The 21,537-nt window shown below is 31.3% G+C and overlaps 1 protein-coding gene across 2 annotated transcripts in view; it reads left to right on the forward strand.

Moving 5' to 3' along the window:
- LOC122271367 (allatotropins) overlaps positions 1 to 21,537 on the forward strand; it is a 57,320-nt gene that overhangs the window by 31,069 nt on the left and 4,714 nt on the right. For both annotated transcript variants that reach the window (XM_043052369.3, XM_043052368.3), the window contains exon 2: positions 19,890 to 20,067. In XM_043052369.3, coding sequence (XP_042908303.1) covers positions 19,898 to 20,067 — 170 coding nt within the window. In that variant the 5' untranslated portion in view covers positions 19,890 to 19,897. The remainder of the gene's footprint in view (positions 1 to 19,889; positions 20,068 to 21,537) is intronic.

The following is a 21,537-nucleotide window of genomic DNA, read 5'->3' on the forward strand; positions in this document are numbered from 1 at the left end:
ACTGATCCAGGAGTTCCCTTATTTTCTGGATTAGATACAAAATTGCAAGGCTAAGTAGTTGAACGTTAGTAGTTTCCTTTGTCTGTGGCACTTAAAAAACGATTATTGTTATTAGAGACAAACTTCCAGTTACAGCCAGATTGGAATGTCCCCATCCACCATACTCTTCAGACCTACTTTTTTTTTTTTTTTTTTTTTTTTTTATTTCCAACTATTTTGAAATGGAAAAATTCATCTTTTGATTGAAAGAAAAACTCATGTAAAAATTAAAATTATGAAATATTACAGGAAAACGAGATCTTTAAGTTGACTGAAGTTGACAAAAATTTTCGAACAGGCTGACTCTTATGTAGTTTAACAAAATAAACCACGAATTAAACATGTTGTATTACATTTTTCTTTTTTTTTTCAAAATCGGTTTAAAAAAAATCTCAATATCTGAATGAAAAATTAAAATGAAATTAAATGAAATTAAATGAAAATTAAAATGAAAAATTAAAATTATGAAACATTACAGGAAAACGAGATCTTTAAGTTGACTAAAGTTGACAAAAATTTTCGAACAGGCTGGCTCTTATGTAGTTTAACAAAATAAACCACGAATTAAACATGTTGTATTACATTTTTCTTTTCTTTTTTTTTTGAAATCGGTAAAAAAAATCTCAAAATCAGTTAAGTAATATATAGTTCAATCGAGCTTTTAACCAAATAACTTTTTTAATCAGTTCGTGCATTTCATTTCAAAGTATGGATATTTTTTTTATCAAATAGAAAATCCAAGATCAAAAGTAGAGATCATTAATTCTATTATTTTCATTTTGAGCACGAGTTTTTTTTTAAAACTTTAATCAAATAGTAAAAACTTAAACATATTATGAGTTCTATAATCAAATAATATCGCAATCAAATTTAAAAATATTTAAAGTTTAATTGCTCAAAAACTGTTCGACCCTCTTCCTGCAAATTTTGTATTTCGATACTCAAAATTGCATTCGATAAAAATTATGAAGAAATCTGTATATATTATAATTCAAACTTTTTTTTACTCTCATTAAATAAAATAATATTAACAAAAAAATAAATAATCATTAAAAAAACTTTGTGCAGAAAATTATGTTTCGATAAAATTTTATAATTGTGCACAAAAAGTTTTCAATTTTCTTGGATAAGTCTCGAGATATGCAGAAAGTACGAATAACGTAAGGGTTCTAATTTTACGACCGCACTCCTAATCAAATTATTATATTATAACTATTATATATACATATACAGGGTGTCTCAGTTAAGCGTTTCAGAACTTCTAAGAGGGGTAGGGGGCACCCTGACGACTCGAAATCATATAGCAATGTGGGGTCGGAAATGCTTTCCTGAAGCGGTGACGTACACAGACGCACCATAAAGACGCACCATAAAGACCGTAAGTGAAAAATCGCTATAATAATACATTGAAAAAATTATATGGTACATGGGCCAAAGTAAGTGTTCGAAGTTTCTGCCCCCGGCTACAATGCACACCTCACATCTCCGGCGCATGGACATTCGAACATTCTGCAATACTCCAGGCATATCTCGCAGGCAGCTACTGCGGTTCTTGCTACCAGCATTATCAACAGGGGTGTCATAAACCAGTGTTTTCATATGACTCCAGAAGTCAAAACATGATAGGTCGGGTGACCGAGGAGGCCATATAATTTTTTCAATGTATTATTATAGCGATTTTTCACTTACGGTCCCCTTTCTTTATGGTGCTTCTGTGTATGTCACCGCTTCAGGAAAGCATTTCCGACCCCACATTGCTATATGATTTCGAGTCGTCAGGATGCCCCCTACCCCTCTTGAAAGTTCTGAAACGCTTAACTGAGACACCCTGTATATATATATATATATATATATATATATATATATATATATATATATATATATATATATATATATATATATATATATATATATATATATATATATATATATATATATATATATATATATATATATATATATATGTATATATATATATATATATATATATATATATATATATATATATATATATATATATATATATATATATATATATATATATATATATATATATATATATATATATATATATATATATATATATATATATATAAAAGAGGGGCAAAATTTTGGGAAGTGATAGTACACACCCAAGCAAACAATTTTTATCAAAGAATGCATGGTCGAAAACAAAACGCAAAACCGCTAGAGGGCGTCAAAGTTCATGCTCTTATATGAGGCAAAAACACACAAAGAACGATGAAGTTAATTTATAAAAGCAAATTTAATGGCATGTGATTACAATAAGTGTTCGAAACAGTGGCCGGCAGCGGCTATGCACGCAGTACAACGGCGAAGAAAAGATAGGCGAACATTCTGAAACACACCAGGCATATCACGAACTTTCCCTGCAGCGGCCGACAGCTTGGCGACAAGTAACGCAGCGCAGTACCTCGCAACAGGAATGGAGCTTTCACGTTTGCATCAAACAACTTTCCAAATGCGCCAGCATCTTTGTTTTTTGTTTTCGACCATGCATTCTTTCATAAAAATTTTTTGCTTTGGTGTGTACTATCACATCCTAAATTTTGCCCATCTTTTTAGAATCCACCTGTATGTATATATATATATATATATATATATATATATATATATATATATATATATATATATATATATATATATATATATATATATATATATATATATATATATATATATATATATATATGAATTATATATGAATATACGCTTTACCCAAAGATGTTTAATTCGGATTATCGAGGTCCTAATATGCTTATAAATGAGATTATTGTTAACAAAACTTTCTAAAACAAAATTAAAATAATCAATTTCAAACCTACAAAATCTGATGAATCTTTTTGGACGTTAAATATCGTCGGAATATTGTGGAAATCGTTTTGGATGCAATCAGAAAAGGTAGGTTTTTTTCCCTCCCTTTCTACTTCAGGAGGTATTTGACAAGGAAATGAAGCCATCATCGAAGACGACGACTCACTTCCCTTTTCATTGTCATTTCATTGCGAAATAGTCATTAATTAAGATATGATTTCTCCCTCTCTCTCTCTCTCTCTCTCCTTCTCTCCCTCTCCCTCTCTCTCTCTCTTTTCCTCATTATCCAATCGGCAGTTAATCACATATGAAATCATGTATAATAGTCAAGTAACTCTTTAACAGTGTCTGGTGTGCATACTTCTTAAAACTTTAAAATTAAAATCAATCCCTTAAAAAAGGTCCTGAATTAGGGAAAAATCAACTCAATATTTTTCAAATCTAAAATTAGGGTAAAATCGTATTCTTTCTGCCACGTTTTTATAAAAATAACTTCCTGCTTTGTGTATAGAGAAAAAAATAACATGCCTTACAGGAACTTACTGCTTTGAAATTATGAATAAATGACGCCATCGACTCCATTTACTAAAAGCAAAATTTCGTCAAGTGTGCAATTTTAAAATGTTAAATAAAATGAAATTCCTTAAAAAAGGTCCTAATTTTGGGGAAAAAAATCTACTCAATATTTTTCGAATCTAAAATTAGGGTAAAATCGTATTCTTTTTGCCACGTTTTTATAAAAATAACTTCATGCTTTTTATATAAATAAAGAATAACATAATGCCTTAAGGGGACACTTCAGGTTCAAAATGATTTTTTTAAAATATCAACCAATTTTAATGAAAATTTCATAGATTGTGAATAAAGCACTTAGAAAGATATTCCCAAAATTTGAAGCAAAAATATTAATTTGTTGAAAAGTTATAATTTTTTTAATAATTTATCCGCAAGTTAAATTACTAAATGTTCCAATATTTCAAAATGTTTCCTGCGCATGAGTTTTTATCGTAGCTGTATGAAACTCATTTATATTACAGTTTGAATAAGTATAAATGAAATTGGATATGTTTGAACAACTTAGCACTTAATTTTAAACATATAAAAAATTAAAATATCATAGTCTTTATATAATTTTTAAAAATTGAAATTTGAATAACAATTTAAAGTAATTTAAAAAATATTCAGTGAGTATTCAGCTTTTATTTATATCACATTGGTTACGGAACATTAGGCCAATCATATATATGAGAAAAAAATAAAGATTTATTCAAAACTCATGCGCAAGGAACTTTTCGAAGTTTGAATATTATCGTAAAAAACAACATTGAGAAAAAACAGTTTAACTATAAAAACAGACAGTTTACATAACCTTGTTTACAAATCTTGAAATGCTTATAACTTTGCAAAAAATGACTGAAATTGAAAAATTTTTCTTTTAAATTGTAGCTAGATATAACTATTATTTTTTGAAACAAAAATTGAAAAAAGTATAATTTGGTCGATTTTTGGGTTTTTCATCGTGAAGTGTCCCCTTAAATGAACTTACTGTTTTGAAATTAAGAATAAATGACTACTTCGACTCCATTATCAAAAGCGAAATTCTGTAAAGTGTGCAATTTTAAAATGTTAAATAAAATGAAATTCCTTAAAAAAGGTCCTAATTTTGGAAAAAAAATCTACTCAATATTTTTTGAACCTAAAATTAGGGTATAATGGTTAAAATGTGAAATAATATAGTATGTCCAGTGTTAAGAGGACGCCATTCCGAGGAAGAAAATTTCCGTCTCAGATTCTCTTTTTTCTTCATCACTAATTTAAAATTTAAGAGAAGGAAAAAGTAAGTTCAGGCAAACCTAGAATTTTTCATAAAGTTTCAATTGCTGAAAAAAATACTTCGATATATTAAAATGCAAACAAATTTATCGAAGAGAACTTCTCCGTTGCGTAGTCCTCATCATCATCTCATCATTTATTTTCGTTTGTATATATTAAAATTTTATTTTCAGTATTTGAAACATCATGGCTTACTCCAGGTTTGTCTGAACTCTCTTTTTCTACACTTTAAATTTTAAATTAATAATGAAGGAAAAAGAGAATTTGCGAGGAAAATTTTCTTCTTCGATATGGCGTCATCTTAAGATTAAATATCCGTGTGAAGAGTACAAGTTTGTGATGTGTTCTTTAAAGACCACAAACTTCTCCTAACTGGACCCCTAAAACATCTGCATTCTTGGCATTTTTTTACCACTGTACCATTTAAATAGTATACACTAAAAGAAAAAACACATTTATCTGATAATTATTTTAAGTATTTTATAATAATTTAAAACTTTGAAAATTGATGATTCAACCAATATCGAAACCTGAGTTAAGTTTTATTACATGAATATTAAGATATATTAATATATTTTGCTTTGAGATTTTGTCAAAAGCTCTTAATGCATACTTGCCAAGTTTCCTATTTTTTAACGAAGACTCCTGTATTTTGCAACTATCTCCTGTTTACCTGTATATTCTAAAATTTATTCGTATTTGTTGAAGAAATTTAAAAAAAAAAAAAATATTGGTGATAAAATGTCCACTGTTGACAAAAATACTTCTCCTATTCTTCAACAGATGGTGCTATTACCAGTACTGCAGCATGTTGAGTGTTAAATGCTTAAGTCGAGCCGTGATGGCTCAGGGGATATAGCGTTCCCCTTCCAATGAGCTGAAACCAGGTTCGAATTCCAGCGATGACTGGTCGGTACGAATTCCGCATTTGGCTTGCACCGACCACAGTGCTGGCGTGAAATATCCTCAATGGTAAACGGATCACGGGTTAGAGTCCTTTGTCATAAGGTAACCGTGGGAGATATTCGTGGTTTTCTTCCCCCAATACTTGATCCAAAAGTTCCCTTATTCTCGGGATTGAGTTCAAAATGACCCAGCTACGGAGTTTGAACATCAGTAGTCGTAAACACAAAATTGGGTCGGTCAGTAAAATTTACGTTTTTTTATTTCTCCAATATTCGTAGGTATGTATAATGGTTTTTACTTGCAACACAAAATTGTTTGAGCCCTTAAAATATGAGTAGTTGTTGACAATTATTGACAGTAAGGAAACCTGCTTGACGAAACATTGCAGACATTTACACTACAACCGTCATACAGTATAAAATCAAAACTGTTAGGTGTACTCTCACAGGGACGACGCAAAAAAGTTTCTAAAAATATTATAGAGAAGGCAAGAATTTAATTTCTGCGAATGCTTTCATGTTGATATTTTATTCAACCTTTGTCGAAGGGTTTTAAATGGAATCTTCCTCTTTATTTTTATTATATTTGTTTTGTTTTTATAATATGAATGAAAGTAAAATAATAGGGTACAAAACTTTTCTTAAGCTTTTCATTCGATAAAAAACAAAACTCTAAAAAAAATCGAAAGAAGTATAGTTTTGATTGAAAGTCCAGAAATGGATGTCACATGATATGGAAAGCAATTTAATGCGTCTATTTTTATGGATGAAGTTTCCAGGAAAAATGCTCCGGGTTTTTATCCTCTCTGGCTATACAAGTTTTTTAAAGTCTGTTGTAAGTGTACATATAATCTTTAAATAACAATAAATAATACTTTTGATTTCCATCAATAATGTTTAATAACATCCACAGTTCGAAGTAACTATTTTGTAGTGTTAGAAATATTTAGATCATGCGATTTTTCATGCTTACTGTAATTATTAGCAAAAGAAGGGTGATAGCTATTATAAATGAGCATAAAATTTCGTTAATCTTGCTTAAATATTTATGCAAATCTGAACATTTTTATAAAAGAAATTATTTTTTTCATCTTATGTTTTTTTTTTGTTATAACTTTAAAAATATTCAATTGAATCAAACAAACTTTTTTGGAGAAATTAAAAATTAATTACAAAATTCTTTAGTTAAAATTTTTAAGAAAGTCATTAAAAACTGCGCAAGATATAAATTTTGAATGTAGTTCTTATGCACTGCGCATGCGCAAAAAAAATTTTTAATTATTTTTTCATAATTTTGTAGTGAATCGTATTTGACAACTAATGGAGAAATATTATTTAAATATCTTGAAAGAGTAAAATGTTTTAAGCAATTTTCTAAGTAGTTTTTAAAGAAAGAAAGCTAAAAATAATCAGGTGGTTTTACAAATTTTATTACGTAGCATTGCAAAATACACAATCCTATAATGACTGAACAGCAAGAACAAAATTAAATATGAGGAAAACCCTTTATCGCTTTGAACTTTCCTTCTAAAGTACAAACTGAAAAAGTACAAAAACTTCTTAGAAAATTGTTAGAAACTTTTAACGTTTTTAAGATATTTAAATCAAATAGTTTTTATTAGTTTACAGATGCGATTCACTATAAAATTTTGAAAAAAATAGTTTTATATTTCTCCCGCTCACGCGCAGTACAAAAGAATTACTTTATACTAGGACGCTTGGTACTTTACGTACGAGGCCTCCTAGTATATTACTTTATACTAGGAGGCCTCGCTGGCACTCGCCAACCCCCGGAACTGCTTTCGCAGTTCATTTCGGATTGCTTCGCAATCTGATGCTCGCTTTGCTCGCTCATTGGATACGTTCTTAACGTCTAGCTTTTGTATTCTTTTTTGAACACTGAAGTTCCGAAAACTTTTCACTGTAGAAAATTTTAAACCTGTGCATTTCAATATTAATTTGAAATTGCAAACAGTTCACATATTTTTCTTAATCACACTATTCTAAATTTCAGTTGTTGAGAAAAGTAACTGTTGTAAGTTTTGTTTCAAAGTCTTTCCCACCTGAGGGCTAAAACCATGTGTTGTAAAACAATATGAAATAGTACTGAACGCCGGATGTAAAGCATCGGCTTCGATGAAGATAATTTTGTGAGAATTTTTTTGATAATTCGGTGAGAATTCACCCGATTAGACATATGATATGCTCACTACGTGCTCTTGCGCGCCGAAGCCTATCAATTAAAAATGAAGATTGTTGCCAACGTGAGAAAAGAAATATCATCGGTTTTATTGATACATACGTGTTAGCGTTTTATATAATATAGATTGTTAAAAAAGGTGACATGGTTGCTAGATTTTGAATAACTCGCTTTCTTGGCAGTTTTGATTAGGCCCCTTTCCATTTGCTTATTACTGTCTGTACTTGTTGCAAGCTGTGTACCATCTTACGTTAGTGTTAGCATATTGTTCGAGGAGCATGATTAAGTTTAGTAATAAGTATTCAAATACCACGTTCTCAAGAATCTTAACACAATAATCACGTTGTGAGCCAAATGACTTTAAAATACAACGGAAACAGTAACCCGGAAGTATAAGCGGCATACAGCTTGCAGCGCTCCCTAGTGTCGAAAACACCATCCATTAAAAGTCGAAAATGTCTCTTCCATTATTGTAGTTCCCGCAGTGGACTGATCGTAAAGACACAGTTCCCAGTTAAACACCGAAGTCAAGTATGACTGGCTGTGGTTAGTAAGTGAGTGGGTGATCACATTGATCAGCCTGAGTAGGGACCAAAGGTATGCGGAATCGGTCCTCGTTAAACTATTCTACCGTAAAGTAGTGGTGTACATGTCTCGCCAGTTTCCTTTCCTCTCTGTGACTTACAATGACGGTTGGCCATCTTTGATCGTGGACATTGTTGTGAACCATCAGTTTGATGTAACATTTTGTTTGCCATCCAAATCCCGAAACCATCCTCTCCCTGTACTTTAATTTGAAATTGTTGCTCAAAATTTCAGATAATAGCTTAAAATAAAAAAAAATGCAAATACGTTTATATCATTTTTGTCTTTTCAACGCTATTTAAGCATTCAATTTTATGCATTTGCTTACAACGAAAAGCTCGCTATAAAAACACCTGCTATTATGAAAGTAATCGAAACTGCAATTTTTTTTTATTTTATATAATAACCGTCGTTGAACAGCTTACTGAATTTTCAGTTCACGGCTACCAGTGTTCAACTCCGTAGCCTTTCAATTTTGAACCCAATCCAGATGACAAGGGAACTTCTGGAACAAGCATTTGGGGAAATTTGTCTTCATGGAGGACTTTTTGATGGAACTAACCCGCATTTGCTTTGCATTTACTGGAAAGCCACACAAACCTCCCACCGTTAGCCTGATGGCAAGGGGACTCTAACCCGTAATCCATCTATCACTGATTACCTTTTTAAGTCAGCACTGTGGTCGGTGTGATCCGGGTGCGGATTTCAAATCAGCCAGCCATTGCCAGGATTCGAACCAGGTTCACCTCATTGAGAGGCGAATGCTCCATCGCCTGAGTCATCACACCTCTTTTTTTTTTTCTTTTTTTTTGTAATTTGCACCAGCTTTAATGGCATATAAAGAAAACAAAAATACTTTTTTTTTTCATTTACTTAGTCATTGCTGTTTTTTCCGAAAACAGCAGCCTTCTGTTAGTCTGCTCTTTTCGGAAAAAACAGCAATAAATATGTAAATGAAAAACAACTGTAATTGAAAAAAAAAATCTTTAAAGATAAAAATAAAGGTAATATTTTTGAGTTAAAATGAAAATTCAGTCGGTTACTTAATTGAAGTAGCACAAAATTGGACTATTCTGAAAAAAATTTCCTCTTAAGGGATCCTGCCTACGTAGAATTGATTATTTTTCACCGTTTATTCTGCAGTTTTATTAAAACTCTTCCCCCCCCCTTTCTCTGTGCACGACGTAAATATTTAAGCTCAGCCTGTTTGTTTAAATGAACAGTTCGGTTTTAACTTCTCATTTCTGTCCAAGCCTACTAGCAGAAACTAAAAAGCACGGCAGCGGGAGCAGTATATTATTTTTCATTCCAGATTTCGTAGAGAAAAGCTGAAAAAACAGCTAAAAAGTTGCTGAAAACATAGGAAAGGGGGGAAACAATTTTATGATTAACTGAAAATTTATGATATTCGCTTAAAAGTTGTTTCGGAATTTATTCTATTTTTTCAAACTGTTCTTGTTTAAGTGATATAAATTTTTAACAGCATCAAACTTTTGATACAATAGTTTTTATTAACTATGTTGTTGTTATTAATTTACGTCGCACTAGAGCGGCACAATGGGCTATTGGCGACGGTCTGGGAAACATCCCGGAGGATGATCCGAAGACATGACATCACAATTTTGATCCTCTGCAGAGGGGATGGCACCCCCGCTTCGGTAGCCCGACGACCTGCGCGCGAAGTCGAGCACTTTACGGTAGAACAGTTTAACGAGGACCAATACCGCACACCCTCGGTCCCTACGCAGGCTGATCCAAGTGGTCACCCACCCGCACACTGATCGCAGCCAGTGATGCTTGACTTCGGTGATCTGCTGGGAACCGTGTCTTAACGATCAGTCCACTGCGGGACTCTTTAACTATGATTAGTAACTTTCATTTTATAGTAGTTACATTAAGCTCAATTATTACAGCAGTCTTAAAATGACTGTGTTGAAATTGCTAACAAATTCGAATTTATGAAGATTGTGCTGTTGACAAAGCAAATTACACTACCACTTAACTAGCTTATAACTCAATTTGTTGCGGTTCTTTGTTGCCAACGCGAGAAATAAAATTTCAACAGTTTTATGAACAATTTTTTTTTCAGTCCAGAATGCAAAGAAAAAAAACTGATCTTTGGAATGGTTCTCGAGAAAAAAGATTTTTAAATATAAGAATTTTTTTAATTTGACGAACTCAGAAACTATTTGAAGAACTGCGCTAAAATTTTATATTTTACCATGCAAAATTACATTCTTTAAATTGATGTAAAAATTTGTGAACCTTATAACTCAGAATTTGACTACTATTAATTTTTTTTTAAAAATAATAAAAAACAATAAATTATTGTTAAAAATTATTTTTTGAATAGAGTTATCTTTGAATGAATGAATTTGATAATTGTGTGCAAAAAGTTTTTGATTCGCATGAAAAGTTTTTTTTTTTTGATATGCACGAAAAAGATGAAAATACACAAAAAAAATGATGATGAAATACACAAAAAAGTAAAATTAGCATGAAGGGTATCAAAATTTTAACCGCTTTTCTGACCAAAGTACTGGTACGATATTTCCCAAATTTTAACTATCAGAAATACATCGAAAAATAATTATTCAAAGAAAGAATGATATTATGTTTTAAAATATCGTCGGTTCTTATTAATTAACATATTTGAGGCCACACCCTTAAACCATTAAGTGAGCGAAGATCCGAACATTGTATTTAAAATTTTCGACTCATTCTTTTTATTTTTTTGTTTTAAGCACTGTGCATACATGTAAGCGTTTTGAAATATTGCTCTGATCGATTTTTCATAAAGAGATGCAATTTTTTTTTCCCATTCAAAACTTGTCTTCATTATTTTTTGACACATTTTTCCCCATTTTTATTATAAGTATGTATTTTTATGTGTTTTATAATATATACATAGATTGAGCTGATCAATTTTTCATAAATCGATGCAATTTTTCTCCCCATTCGAAACTCGTCTTCATTATTTTTTGACACATTTTCCCCCAACTCTATTATACGTATATATTATTATATGTTTTATAATACATATATATGTTGCCCTGATCGATTTTTCAAAAAGCAATGCAATTTTTTTCCCATTCAAAACTTGTTTTCATTATTTTTTGAAGCATTTTCCCCCAGTTTTATAATAAGTATATATTATTGTTAGAATATATTGTTATAAGTTTTATATTATGTATATATATTGCGCTGATTAATTTTCCATAAATCAATGAAATTTTTTTCGCCATTCAAAACTTGTCTTCAATATTTTTTGACACATTTTCTCCTAGCTCTATTGTATGTATATATAATTATATGCATACATTATTATATGTATATATTATTATATGTTTTATAATAAATATATATGTTGTTCTGATCTATTTTTCATAAAGCGATGCAATTTTTTCTCCATTTAAAACTTGTCTTCATTATTTTTGACGCATTTTCTCCCAGCTTATTTCAGAAGATGTTTACTCAACCCATTGAGTATCATTTTTGTGTGCCGACCCTCATTTTCAGCACCAACAAAATACTTCCCATAAAATGCAAAGACGGAAACATTTCAAAGGAGAAATGCGCCGTGCCGTAGTCATGGTTACAGCACCGGTTAACAACAGATGCTCAATCAATTCGTAGTTACAAATTACAACTGGTGGGGTCTCTTTGTCTCGGGGGAGACCCCTCCTATTGCAAAAGGTTGATTGGGGTCTTTTGAAGGGGAAGGGGGAATCGCTTTCGTCTTAATGGAAGCATTTATGACTAATTCATGCAGGTGTCGTTTGAAGGTGGAGGGGGGGGATGCATATAAAATTTAGGAATACATATAGAATGATAGATTTTAAGTTTATCGTTTTTTTTTCCCTCCAGCAAAAGGAATAAACAAAAGAATCTTTCCTACTCCTTATCTTTCTATAATTTTATTTAAAATGTAAGCATTAAATGCAAAACTAAATGAATCAGATGAACTTTTTTTTGTTCACCCAGATAAACTTTTTTTAAATGATAGGGTTTTCAGGTAAGTGTCAACCTTAATGTTTTTGAACGGTTGGCCTCAAATATTCCAATTAATTAGTGCAAACATATATTTTATATATATATATATATATATATATATATATATATATATATATATATATATATATATATATATATATATATATATATATATATATATATATATATATATATATATATATATATATATATATATATATATATATATATATATATATATATATATATATATATATATATATATATATATACAGTCAATTCGCTATAACTCGAAGTACGATAACTCGAATATTACTATAACTCGATTTTTTTGGGATCTTTTGAAGCAAGAAAAAGAACCTAGGAGCTGATATCTTGTCCCTTCTTTTGCAACACACGCACAATGTCTTTCGCACTCTTCATGGAGAAGCTAAAGCTGTCCCTCTTGAAGTATGTGAACAGTGGTTAAATGAAACGTTACCAAATTTACTTCAAGGATGCAGTGAAAATGATGTTTTCAATATTGATGAAATGGGTTTATTTTTTAAATGTCTTCCAAATAAGACTATGATGTTTAAGGATGAAAACTGCTCAGGGGGTAAAATGAGCAAGGAACGTTTGACTGTCCTAGTTGGAGGAAATGCGTCTGAGACAAAGAAATTGCTCTTACTTGCTATCGGAAAATACCGAAATCCCCCGATGTTTCAAGAATGTAAAAACGTATCCTTTGGATTACAAGTCTAACAAAAAGTTTTGGATGACATCAGTATTATATGAAGACTATGTAAGAAAATTGGATCAGACATTCTTCGCTAAGAAAAGAAAACTGATACTCTTTATGGATAAATGCACAGCGCATAGTGATCTACCAAATTTGAAAGCAGTAAACTTGCAGTTTCTCCCGCCAAACACAACAGCAAAGTTGCAGCCGATGGACCAGGGTATCATAAAGTGCTTCAAACAGTCTTATCGTAAATGGCTTGTCAGAAAAATGATTTTAAATATTGTAAGCATTTAGAAGATTTGTAATTAATAAGCATTAATTAAATAATCCGACAATATTTTGAAAGTCCAAAACCGAAACTAACGGCAAGTCGAACTTCCGATATGTCGAAGTTTTTCGTCAGTCCTATCAGATTCGAGTTATCGCGAATTCAATATATATATAATATGCTTTAAAATTTGACTATTTTTCCGTTTTGTCTCACGAGATCTTAATTTCTTTTCTTTCAATAAGCTCACTCTCGAGTAGAGTCAATCAAATGTAACAAAAGAGAGAAATAGCTTGCCTGTTGTCGGATATAGATCTTAACATTAATAGTAAAAATTTTGAAAATAAAAAAACAAACTTATTAAATAGCGATAAAAACCGTTCTCTATTTGAATCGTTAAGGTCTATTTAACGAGGAAAATTACTTTTCATTCAATTCATTTCTTCTTTTCATTTCATTTTATAAATAAAATCTTACGTTTTTTAATGTTTTCCTAACATTAATGCAACCTTAACGTTTAAGAAGAAATAAATAATGATAAATTAGTATTAATTACGGAGGTTGGCGAGTGAAGCGAGCAGGAAGCAGAGCCTCCGAGTGTTTAAAAATGTAGTGGTGCTAAAGAGGTTGTAAACCTCTGTACTAAATTCTTCTTGCTTCTGCTAAATAAATGTCATATTCAAAATCTTATTCATTATATCTTACATTAGCCAGTTTCAGATTATTTTAACTTAAGGAACAACTTGCTTCACTAAAAACAATTACAGGTAAAAACTCCTATCCCAAAACTAAATCTGCTTTTAATAGCATAGCAACGACTATAACTCACGTTAATATATTACCTGAAATGATAAATAGGGAAACAGGATAGTCAAAAGTAAAATACGGCAACGCCTTCCCCTCGATGGTCAAATACAGTTCGTAAAATAGACAATTGTCTGTCCACTGGTCGGTCATTACGTGAAGTCTTTCAACATTTCCCATGATCTTTCCTAATGACAATTTTCAAATGCTTGAACATATCATTATCACCTGAAATAAAATTTTCAAAAAAGATTACTTTTGGAAATCGTCATGTTAAATTAGCTAAATAAGTCTAGGCCAACCACACGCGTTTTGTTTGGAAGAACTTTCTTTGCCCACACATTGTTCTAAAAAAATTATAAAAGGAAAACGATTAAAATTATAAAAAGAAACGATTTATTAGCAATTATTTAAAATTATAAAAGTAAAACGATGTTCTTTTTCTGTATTGATGCCTAAAATAAAAAATAAAGTATTCCATATGAACCTTTGTTGAATAATACTACTCACTTATATAACAGAAAAATATATTTCCCTAAGAAAAGGGAAGTTACTATTTTTTTTCAACTCTTTATACGTATGCAATTTTTGTATCATTTCATTAGTATTTTGACAATGACTTGGAAGTCTATCGTTATGGCAGTCTCATAATAATCTGCCGTTCTATTGAGCTTTCACTGAGTTTAAACAAACACTTTTTGTCAAATTTATGTCAAAAAAAGTATGAACTTTTAATACCTTCTGAAAAAATAAACATTAATGGTAAGCGTTTTCATCGGCATTCTGTAAGCTTAGCATTTATTGAAAACTCGTATGTATTACTTAAAGAAGACACACCATAATATTTTTGACTCTAAGAAAGAAAAGAATGTTTCGTTCAATTTTAAGATTCTTTTAAGTATTAGTTTCATAGTAACTGTTTAGTATTATTTTATCTTAGGTTTAATTTTTTTATTTTACTTCACTATTTTACTGTTCCGTTTATTTTTAACGTTTAATTCATAGTACTAATAAGTCATTATTTTTATGTTAACTTAATTGCATATTTCTCAGGATCAATTCTACGAATTCTTCTCATTCTTTGTATTCTATCATTCAAAAGTACGTTAATCCCATAAATTGAAAAATTGTATTACAATTTAACATTTATAACTCTGATAAAAATTTAGCAGTAAGGTGAAATTCCTATATATATTACTGAAATAAAAATTTAAAACTTACATTTAAAACAATTTTTTATTAAATTGTACTCTTGTCGGTCCAAAAAGTAAATTATAATGTTTGGAATGATTATGAATACTTAATTTGGGATATATTAATTATGATATATATTAATTACATTAATAATGCCTACACATATTTTAGTTGAAAAACTAATTTTTTACTTTTGACCAAAGATCATAGTGTTCTGGCCCAAAGTGTAATTGGGTTCTAGTATGTGAAAATTTAATCATTAGGTCAAAATTTACTCAGAATGTTAATTTTAACATTTTGTAGCGTAACTACCACTATGATTATTAAACATCAATTCACTAGTATATAAGACATGCTAGCTCGATTCAATCTTTAGGTAACTCTTGATTGATGAAGATTGGCAATGTTGATTTCTACTTTCTCCACATTGGTGACCCTATTTCGATAAGTGCTCCATATTGAACAGTTGACTTGCATAATTGTAACTGCGTCATCGTCCTCCTCGCGCTGTTGTTTCTCAGTCTCATTTACATGCGACGTGATCCTTCACTCACTCGACTGCTAGACTGCTGCACAGGAGGGCTCGCACACACAAACGGAAACGCTACAAACGCTCAAAACTAGGTGAACTTAATACAGCTCTCTCGGTCTTTCGCAAATACGGCTACTAGTAGTATTCTATCCCTGATAAAATTCTTGTGAGTGAGTATTGTAGCGTAGCTACCACTACTATTATTAAACATCAATTCACTAGTTTATAAAACATGCTAACTCGATTACCTCTAGATTGATGAAGGTTGGTTTTGTACATTTCTATTATCCCCACAATTTTAAGCACTGTTACAGAGACAATCAAAAGTATATGTTACATCTGATTAAAATCAACAACAAAAATATATATAACTCAATTTAGCTAACTAAAAATAGCTACCTCTTACGTATAAACATTTTCTTTAGAAATACAAGTATTGGTTACCGATTAATAATTCAGTTGAATGGATTACATATTTCCAGAATTCTCTGTATTGAAATATTTTATTTCATTTATTTCTTTACTTTGTGTTAACCTTAAATGTTTATCAATATTTTCTTTTTCTAAATGAAGATATAAAAGCTCAAGCGGTCATCCTATTTTATATAATCAATCATTTTAAAATCCTATTAAAGAAAAATTCCACCTTTTCTCAATTTATGCCTTTATTTCAGCAACAAATAACAGACGTTTCATTATTCGCTTTAAGAAAATAAAAATTGAAATAAATAAACTCAATCAACAATTTATGCGATGCAAACTTTCTTTTGTAGTGAAATTGCTTCACTTTAATGAGTTTTTAAACTGTTCATTTTTCAATTCTATCGTCCTGCAATTATGAACCACATAAGAGTGCGTGCAATATTTTAAGAGGAACTGACGGCGCATAAAAATTCGTAAAATGTTGAGAATTTTTTTCTTTATTACTTAAGAAATATTATTATTAACAGGATAAGATGTTGATGACTTAGAAATTCTTTAAAAAATGCCATTAAAAAGAATAATAATATCCTAAAAATGTTCGAAAACCTGTTTTATATTTGCTTTTTTATATGAAAAAAAGTTATAAATCGTAACTTGTATTTATAAATGTAGTACGAAATGAAATAATAATTGAAATAAATTTGTAATCTGTAAATAAAATGAAATGTGAATATATACCTGATTAAGACGATTAGAAATTTATCAATCTTCAAGAATATCAGAATTCCCTTGTGTTATCATATGTTTTTTGATATTTTCCAAATCGAAGGATCACATATTGTCCAAAAAAAAATTATTCATATCCTTAAGAACTTTTTACTGTAGAATACTAATAATTACATAATTATATACCTTTTTTTCGAAATATAAAAATTTTTAGAATTGTGCCTATTTTTTAAAAAATAAGTTAAAAAAATATGCAGTTTTAAATTGTGATTTTTTTTTAAACTTTTTAATTTTTGTACAAAATTTGTAACAAATAATGAAACTACAAAATACATGGATAAATATTTTGTAAATTTTGATTTTTATTTCTTTAACTCCCTTAATTTTCTTATGGAAAATATTGCAAATTACAATTTAAAGTATAAACATTTTCTTTTCAAAATTGTTTTTAAATTTTTTTCCATTATCTGTTATGTAACAAATTAAAAACCTCTTTCCAGTTAACTACGCCACAGAAACACTTGTAAATATTTTTTTCTATGCTTATTAAGATAATGTTGAATTGCTCACAAGCATCCCAAAATATTTTTGCAAACCAATTGATGCAATTGTGTAAAAATCTGATAAGTGGACAGTAAGAAAAAGGTTGCGGCAAAAAGATTGAAATATTTTCTGCAACAAAGTTCTTTTTTAGTTTAATCGATTTCGTGTAGTAAATAAAGGAGTGAGTTACTTGAAATTCATAGCTTTTTCGTTCCAAACTCGAACCATAACGCATCGCTGAGAATTGGAATCTTTTCCCCATTTCTCTCAACATTCCAGAATATTCCAGTCTTGTTTCGTACCACCAAATGAAGAAAAATATATTTGTACCAAGAGACTTATTTTATTACATTTTTCTTAAATAGTTTTGCCTTTAAACGTGTTTCTATATCATGTTGGAGTAACTCATACAAATTTACTGGGATTAAGATTTATTGAGATACCGTCATCTGGATTAACTTACGCCTGTTTGGAAACTAAACCCACATTCCAGATCATTCCAGTTTCGCATGCCTCCAAAAGAGAAAAATAAATATGTACTAAAGGGGATTTTATTTTTAAATCTTTACCCTTTAAACGTGTTGACATTTCCTTTTTGAGTAACTCGTTCAGATTTCTGATATTGAGATACCGTCATCTGGATACCTCTTCGGTAACTAAAGCGACATTTCAGTTTTGTTTGCCACTATATAAAGAAAAATTTATTTGTACTTATAGACTGAGGGGGATTTTTTATTTATTTGGTTTTTTTTTTTTAATATTTGAATTTGAACGTGCCCTATTTCATTTTTGAGTAACTCATACAGATTTACTGGTATTAAGATACCGTCATCTGGATGTATTTACACCTCTTTGGTAACTAAAGCTAATTCCAAAGCATTCCAGTTTTGTATATTGCCAAATAAGGAAAAAATAATTTGTTCTAAAGATACTAAACGGGATTTTATTTTTCAATATTTGCATGCAGGTATAGCTCATACAGGTTTATTAGGATTAAGATTTATTGAGTTGTGACTTTTGTTGAGATTGTGATGACTCTGGGATAACCCCCCAAAGCCATTTCAAAATCGCATACTAACTTTAAAGGCTCAGTTATGAGCTTGATTTTTAACTTTTATACTATGAGTTGCTTGTTTCGGTAAATTTTTATATTACACACATTTTAATTCTACATTTTACTTGTAGATAAGTTTAAGATACATATATATGTAGGAGTTTGTGAAGAAAGAGAGGAAAAAAAGACAATAGTTTAATAATGAAACTTAACATTTAATAAAAAAAAGAATAAGTTTAACAGCGAAATCATGACAGGTGAGTGCTGCCTACACGCAGTGTTGCCGGATCAAGAATGAATGCTAAATTAGATTGTTCTATGGAAAAGAGTAAGAGTTATTAATTTATTCGGGACTTTTCCCGTCTGGACTCTACGGCACCGTGGATACCGGGGCTTTCCCCTCTGGCCTGACTGACGCCTTTCGATAAGGAAGTAGATGATGCAATCCACCCAACTGTTACAGTCTGACACCACAAATACACCGAAGAGCCATTACATTATGACCACCCTCCATCTATAACAATGGGCTCGCCCAGGTTTTCATGGTTTCTCGTCCAGGAACAATGTTTTCATGGGACACATTAGGACCCATAATCCTCATAGAACGATCCCTGACGTCTGTAAGCTACTTGAACATAGTTGCAGACCAGGTTCACCCATTCATGGCAACGATTTTTCCAATGGGGGATGGTGTTTACCAACAGGATAATGCACCATGTCATAAGGGTCGAATCGTCATGGATTGGTTCGAGGAACATTACAGTGACTTTCAAGTCATGCCTTGGCCCCCAAATTCACCTGACCTTAATCCAATAGAGCATTTGTGGTCCTACTTGGAAAACCAAATTCGTGCTGCCACGCTACCGCCTCGCAATGTGAGGGAATTGCAGGACCAGTCGGTGAGCGCTTGATACCAGATACCTCAGACTACCTATCAGCACCTTGTGGAATCAATGCCACGGCGGGTGCTAGCAGTTTTGAGGGCTAAAGGTGGTTCTACATGTTATTAGCAGTCATAATGTAATGGCTCTTCGGTGTATATCTGTTAAGTGTTCCTGAAACGACATTTTGACATATCTAAAAACATACACTGACACAGAAGAAGGCTACTGCTTTCTATTTGCTCAAATTTGCGTTCTTTATAATGCGAGGAATTTTTCTGATTCATTAGTAAAGTTTTTGTTAAATAAACTAACCTATATATGTTCTTTAAAAAATGCCACTTTTTCAGAATCAGTCATGAGCCGTCTCACACTGGTTCTGTTCTGTGTCCTGGTGACTTTGTGCAGTTGCGCCCCTCGACAGAAAAGAGGATTCCGCAACGCCGCCCTTTCTACCGCCCGAGGATTCGGAAAGAGGATTCCTCCCCACACCTCTGAAGGGCTCGAAGATCTCTCCTCCGACCTCAGGTTAGTACAGACATCTTAATTTCTATGAATTGGACATCTTGATTGAATGTTCTAGAAGAGTTGACCGGTCTGTCCAGGGGGCAGGGAACTGTCCTTGCATCAGAAAGGTTAAGAGTCCGAATCCCGAGCAAGGCATGGATGTTCTTTCCTTCTCTGTACTATCTGTCCTCACTGTGGGAGCGACGTTGGTCCACCTAATATGGTGCCCCTGAAAGAGAGGCCAAGAAAATCGCCCTGTATAGGCCTGAATTGACGGATGTTAACACAGGTCGGCATTGGAGAAAAAAATTGTTCTAGACGACAAAGGTACCAATTCAGGACTTACCAATTCCCGTTCATAAAAAGACACGCTATCCAATTCAAAATTCTTGATGGTTTATGTTGGTTTCAGTGCGATTCATGATTTTCGAACATCATTTGATGGTCATCATCAAATAACATTTTCTGTTATGCGTTCATGGTTTTTAATGTGCCAAAATATTTTTCAAAATATTCAATGATGGAAACTGCTACTTTAATACTATGATGGTTAACCATCAAGAGAAGTTTGATCCTCATAAACCAGCAAATCCGTGATGGTTCCAACTATACATTTCCATGACAGCTTAATGGGAATTCTTGCTGGTTCTCAGGAATGTACCATCAGATCAATTTGGGGTTTTTTTAAAGTTGGACCATCATAAATCAATCCGAATTCCTAGATAGGGGTGATGGTTGTTCATAATCGTTCCACCATCAAATTAAGAAATTATGATGGAAGTTTCTGATGCTTCAACATGAAAAAACCATCAAAACAAGTCGATACTCTTATGTTGAACAATCTTAAATTAATCCGAATTCCTACTTTGGGGGTGATGATTACTTATGTTAATTACCATTAAAAATATAATGGTTCATGATGAAATTATTGATGGTTTCCATCAAGAGGATGTTGATTCATCAATGAAAAACCATCAAAAAATTTTGACTTGGGTATAATTTAATAAATTTACTACTTTTTGCGAAAGATAATTTCCAGATGTAGTACTCTAGAAACGAACTTCAAGTTGACGTTCACTTAAACTGCTCTTACATTTCAATTCCGATAAGTTGAATATAGTCGGAAGCCGAAAATCCCAATTCAAGACTTATCACATCCACCCAAGTCAAATTTTTGATGGTTTTCCGTTGATGAACCAACATATTCTCAAGCAATCATCAATAATTCTATCATGAACCATTATATTTTTTGATAGTGACCAACATAGGTCACCATCTCCCCAATGTAAATCATCATGGAAATGCATTGTTGTATCTTTATGGACCATCACGAATTTCCATCATAGTATCTTAAAAATCCAATGTTGGAACGATCATGAGCAACCAAATGTAGGAATTCGGACTGATTTATGATGGTCCAACATTTAAAAAAAAATTATTTTCATGGTATATTCCTGAGAACCAACAAGAATTCCAAATAAACCATCATGG

This window comes from Parasteatoda tepidariorum, chromosome 4, assembly GCF_982258835.1.
Source record: "Parasteatoda tepidariorum strain Cologne lab strain chromosome 4, Ptep-v5.0, whole genome shotgun sequence".
Classification (NCBI taxonomy): Eukaryota; Metazoa; Arthropoda; class Arachnida; order Araneae; family Theridiidae; genus Parasteatoda; species Parasteatoda tepidariorum.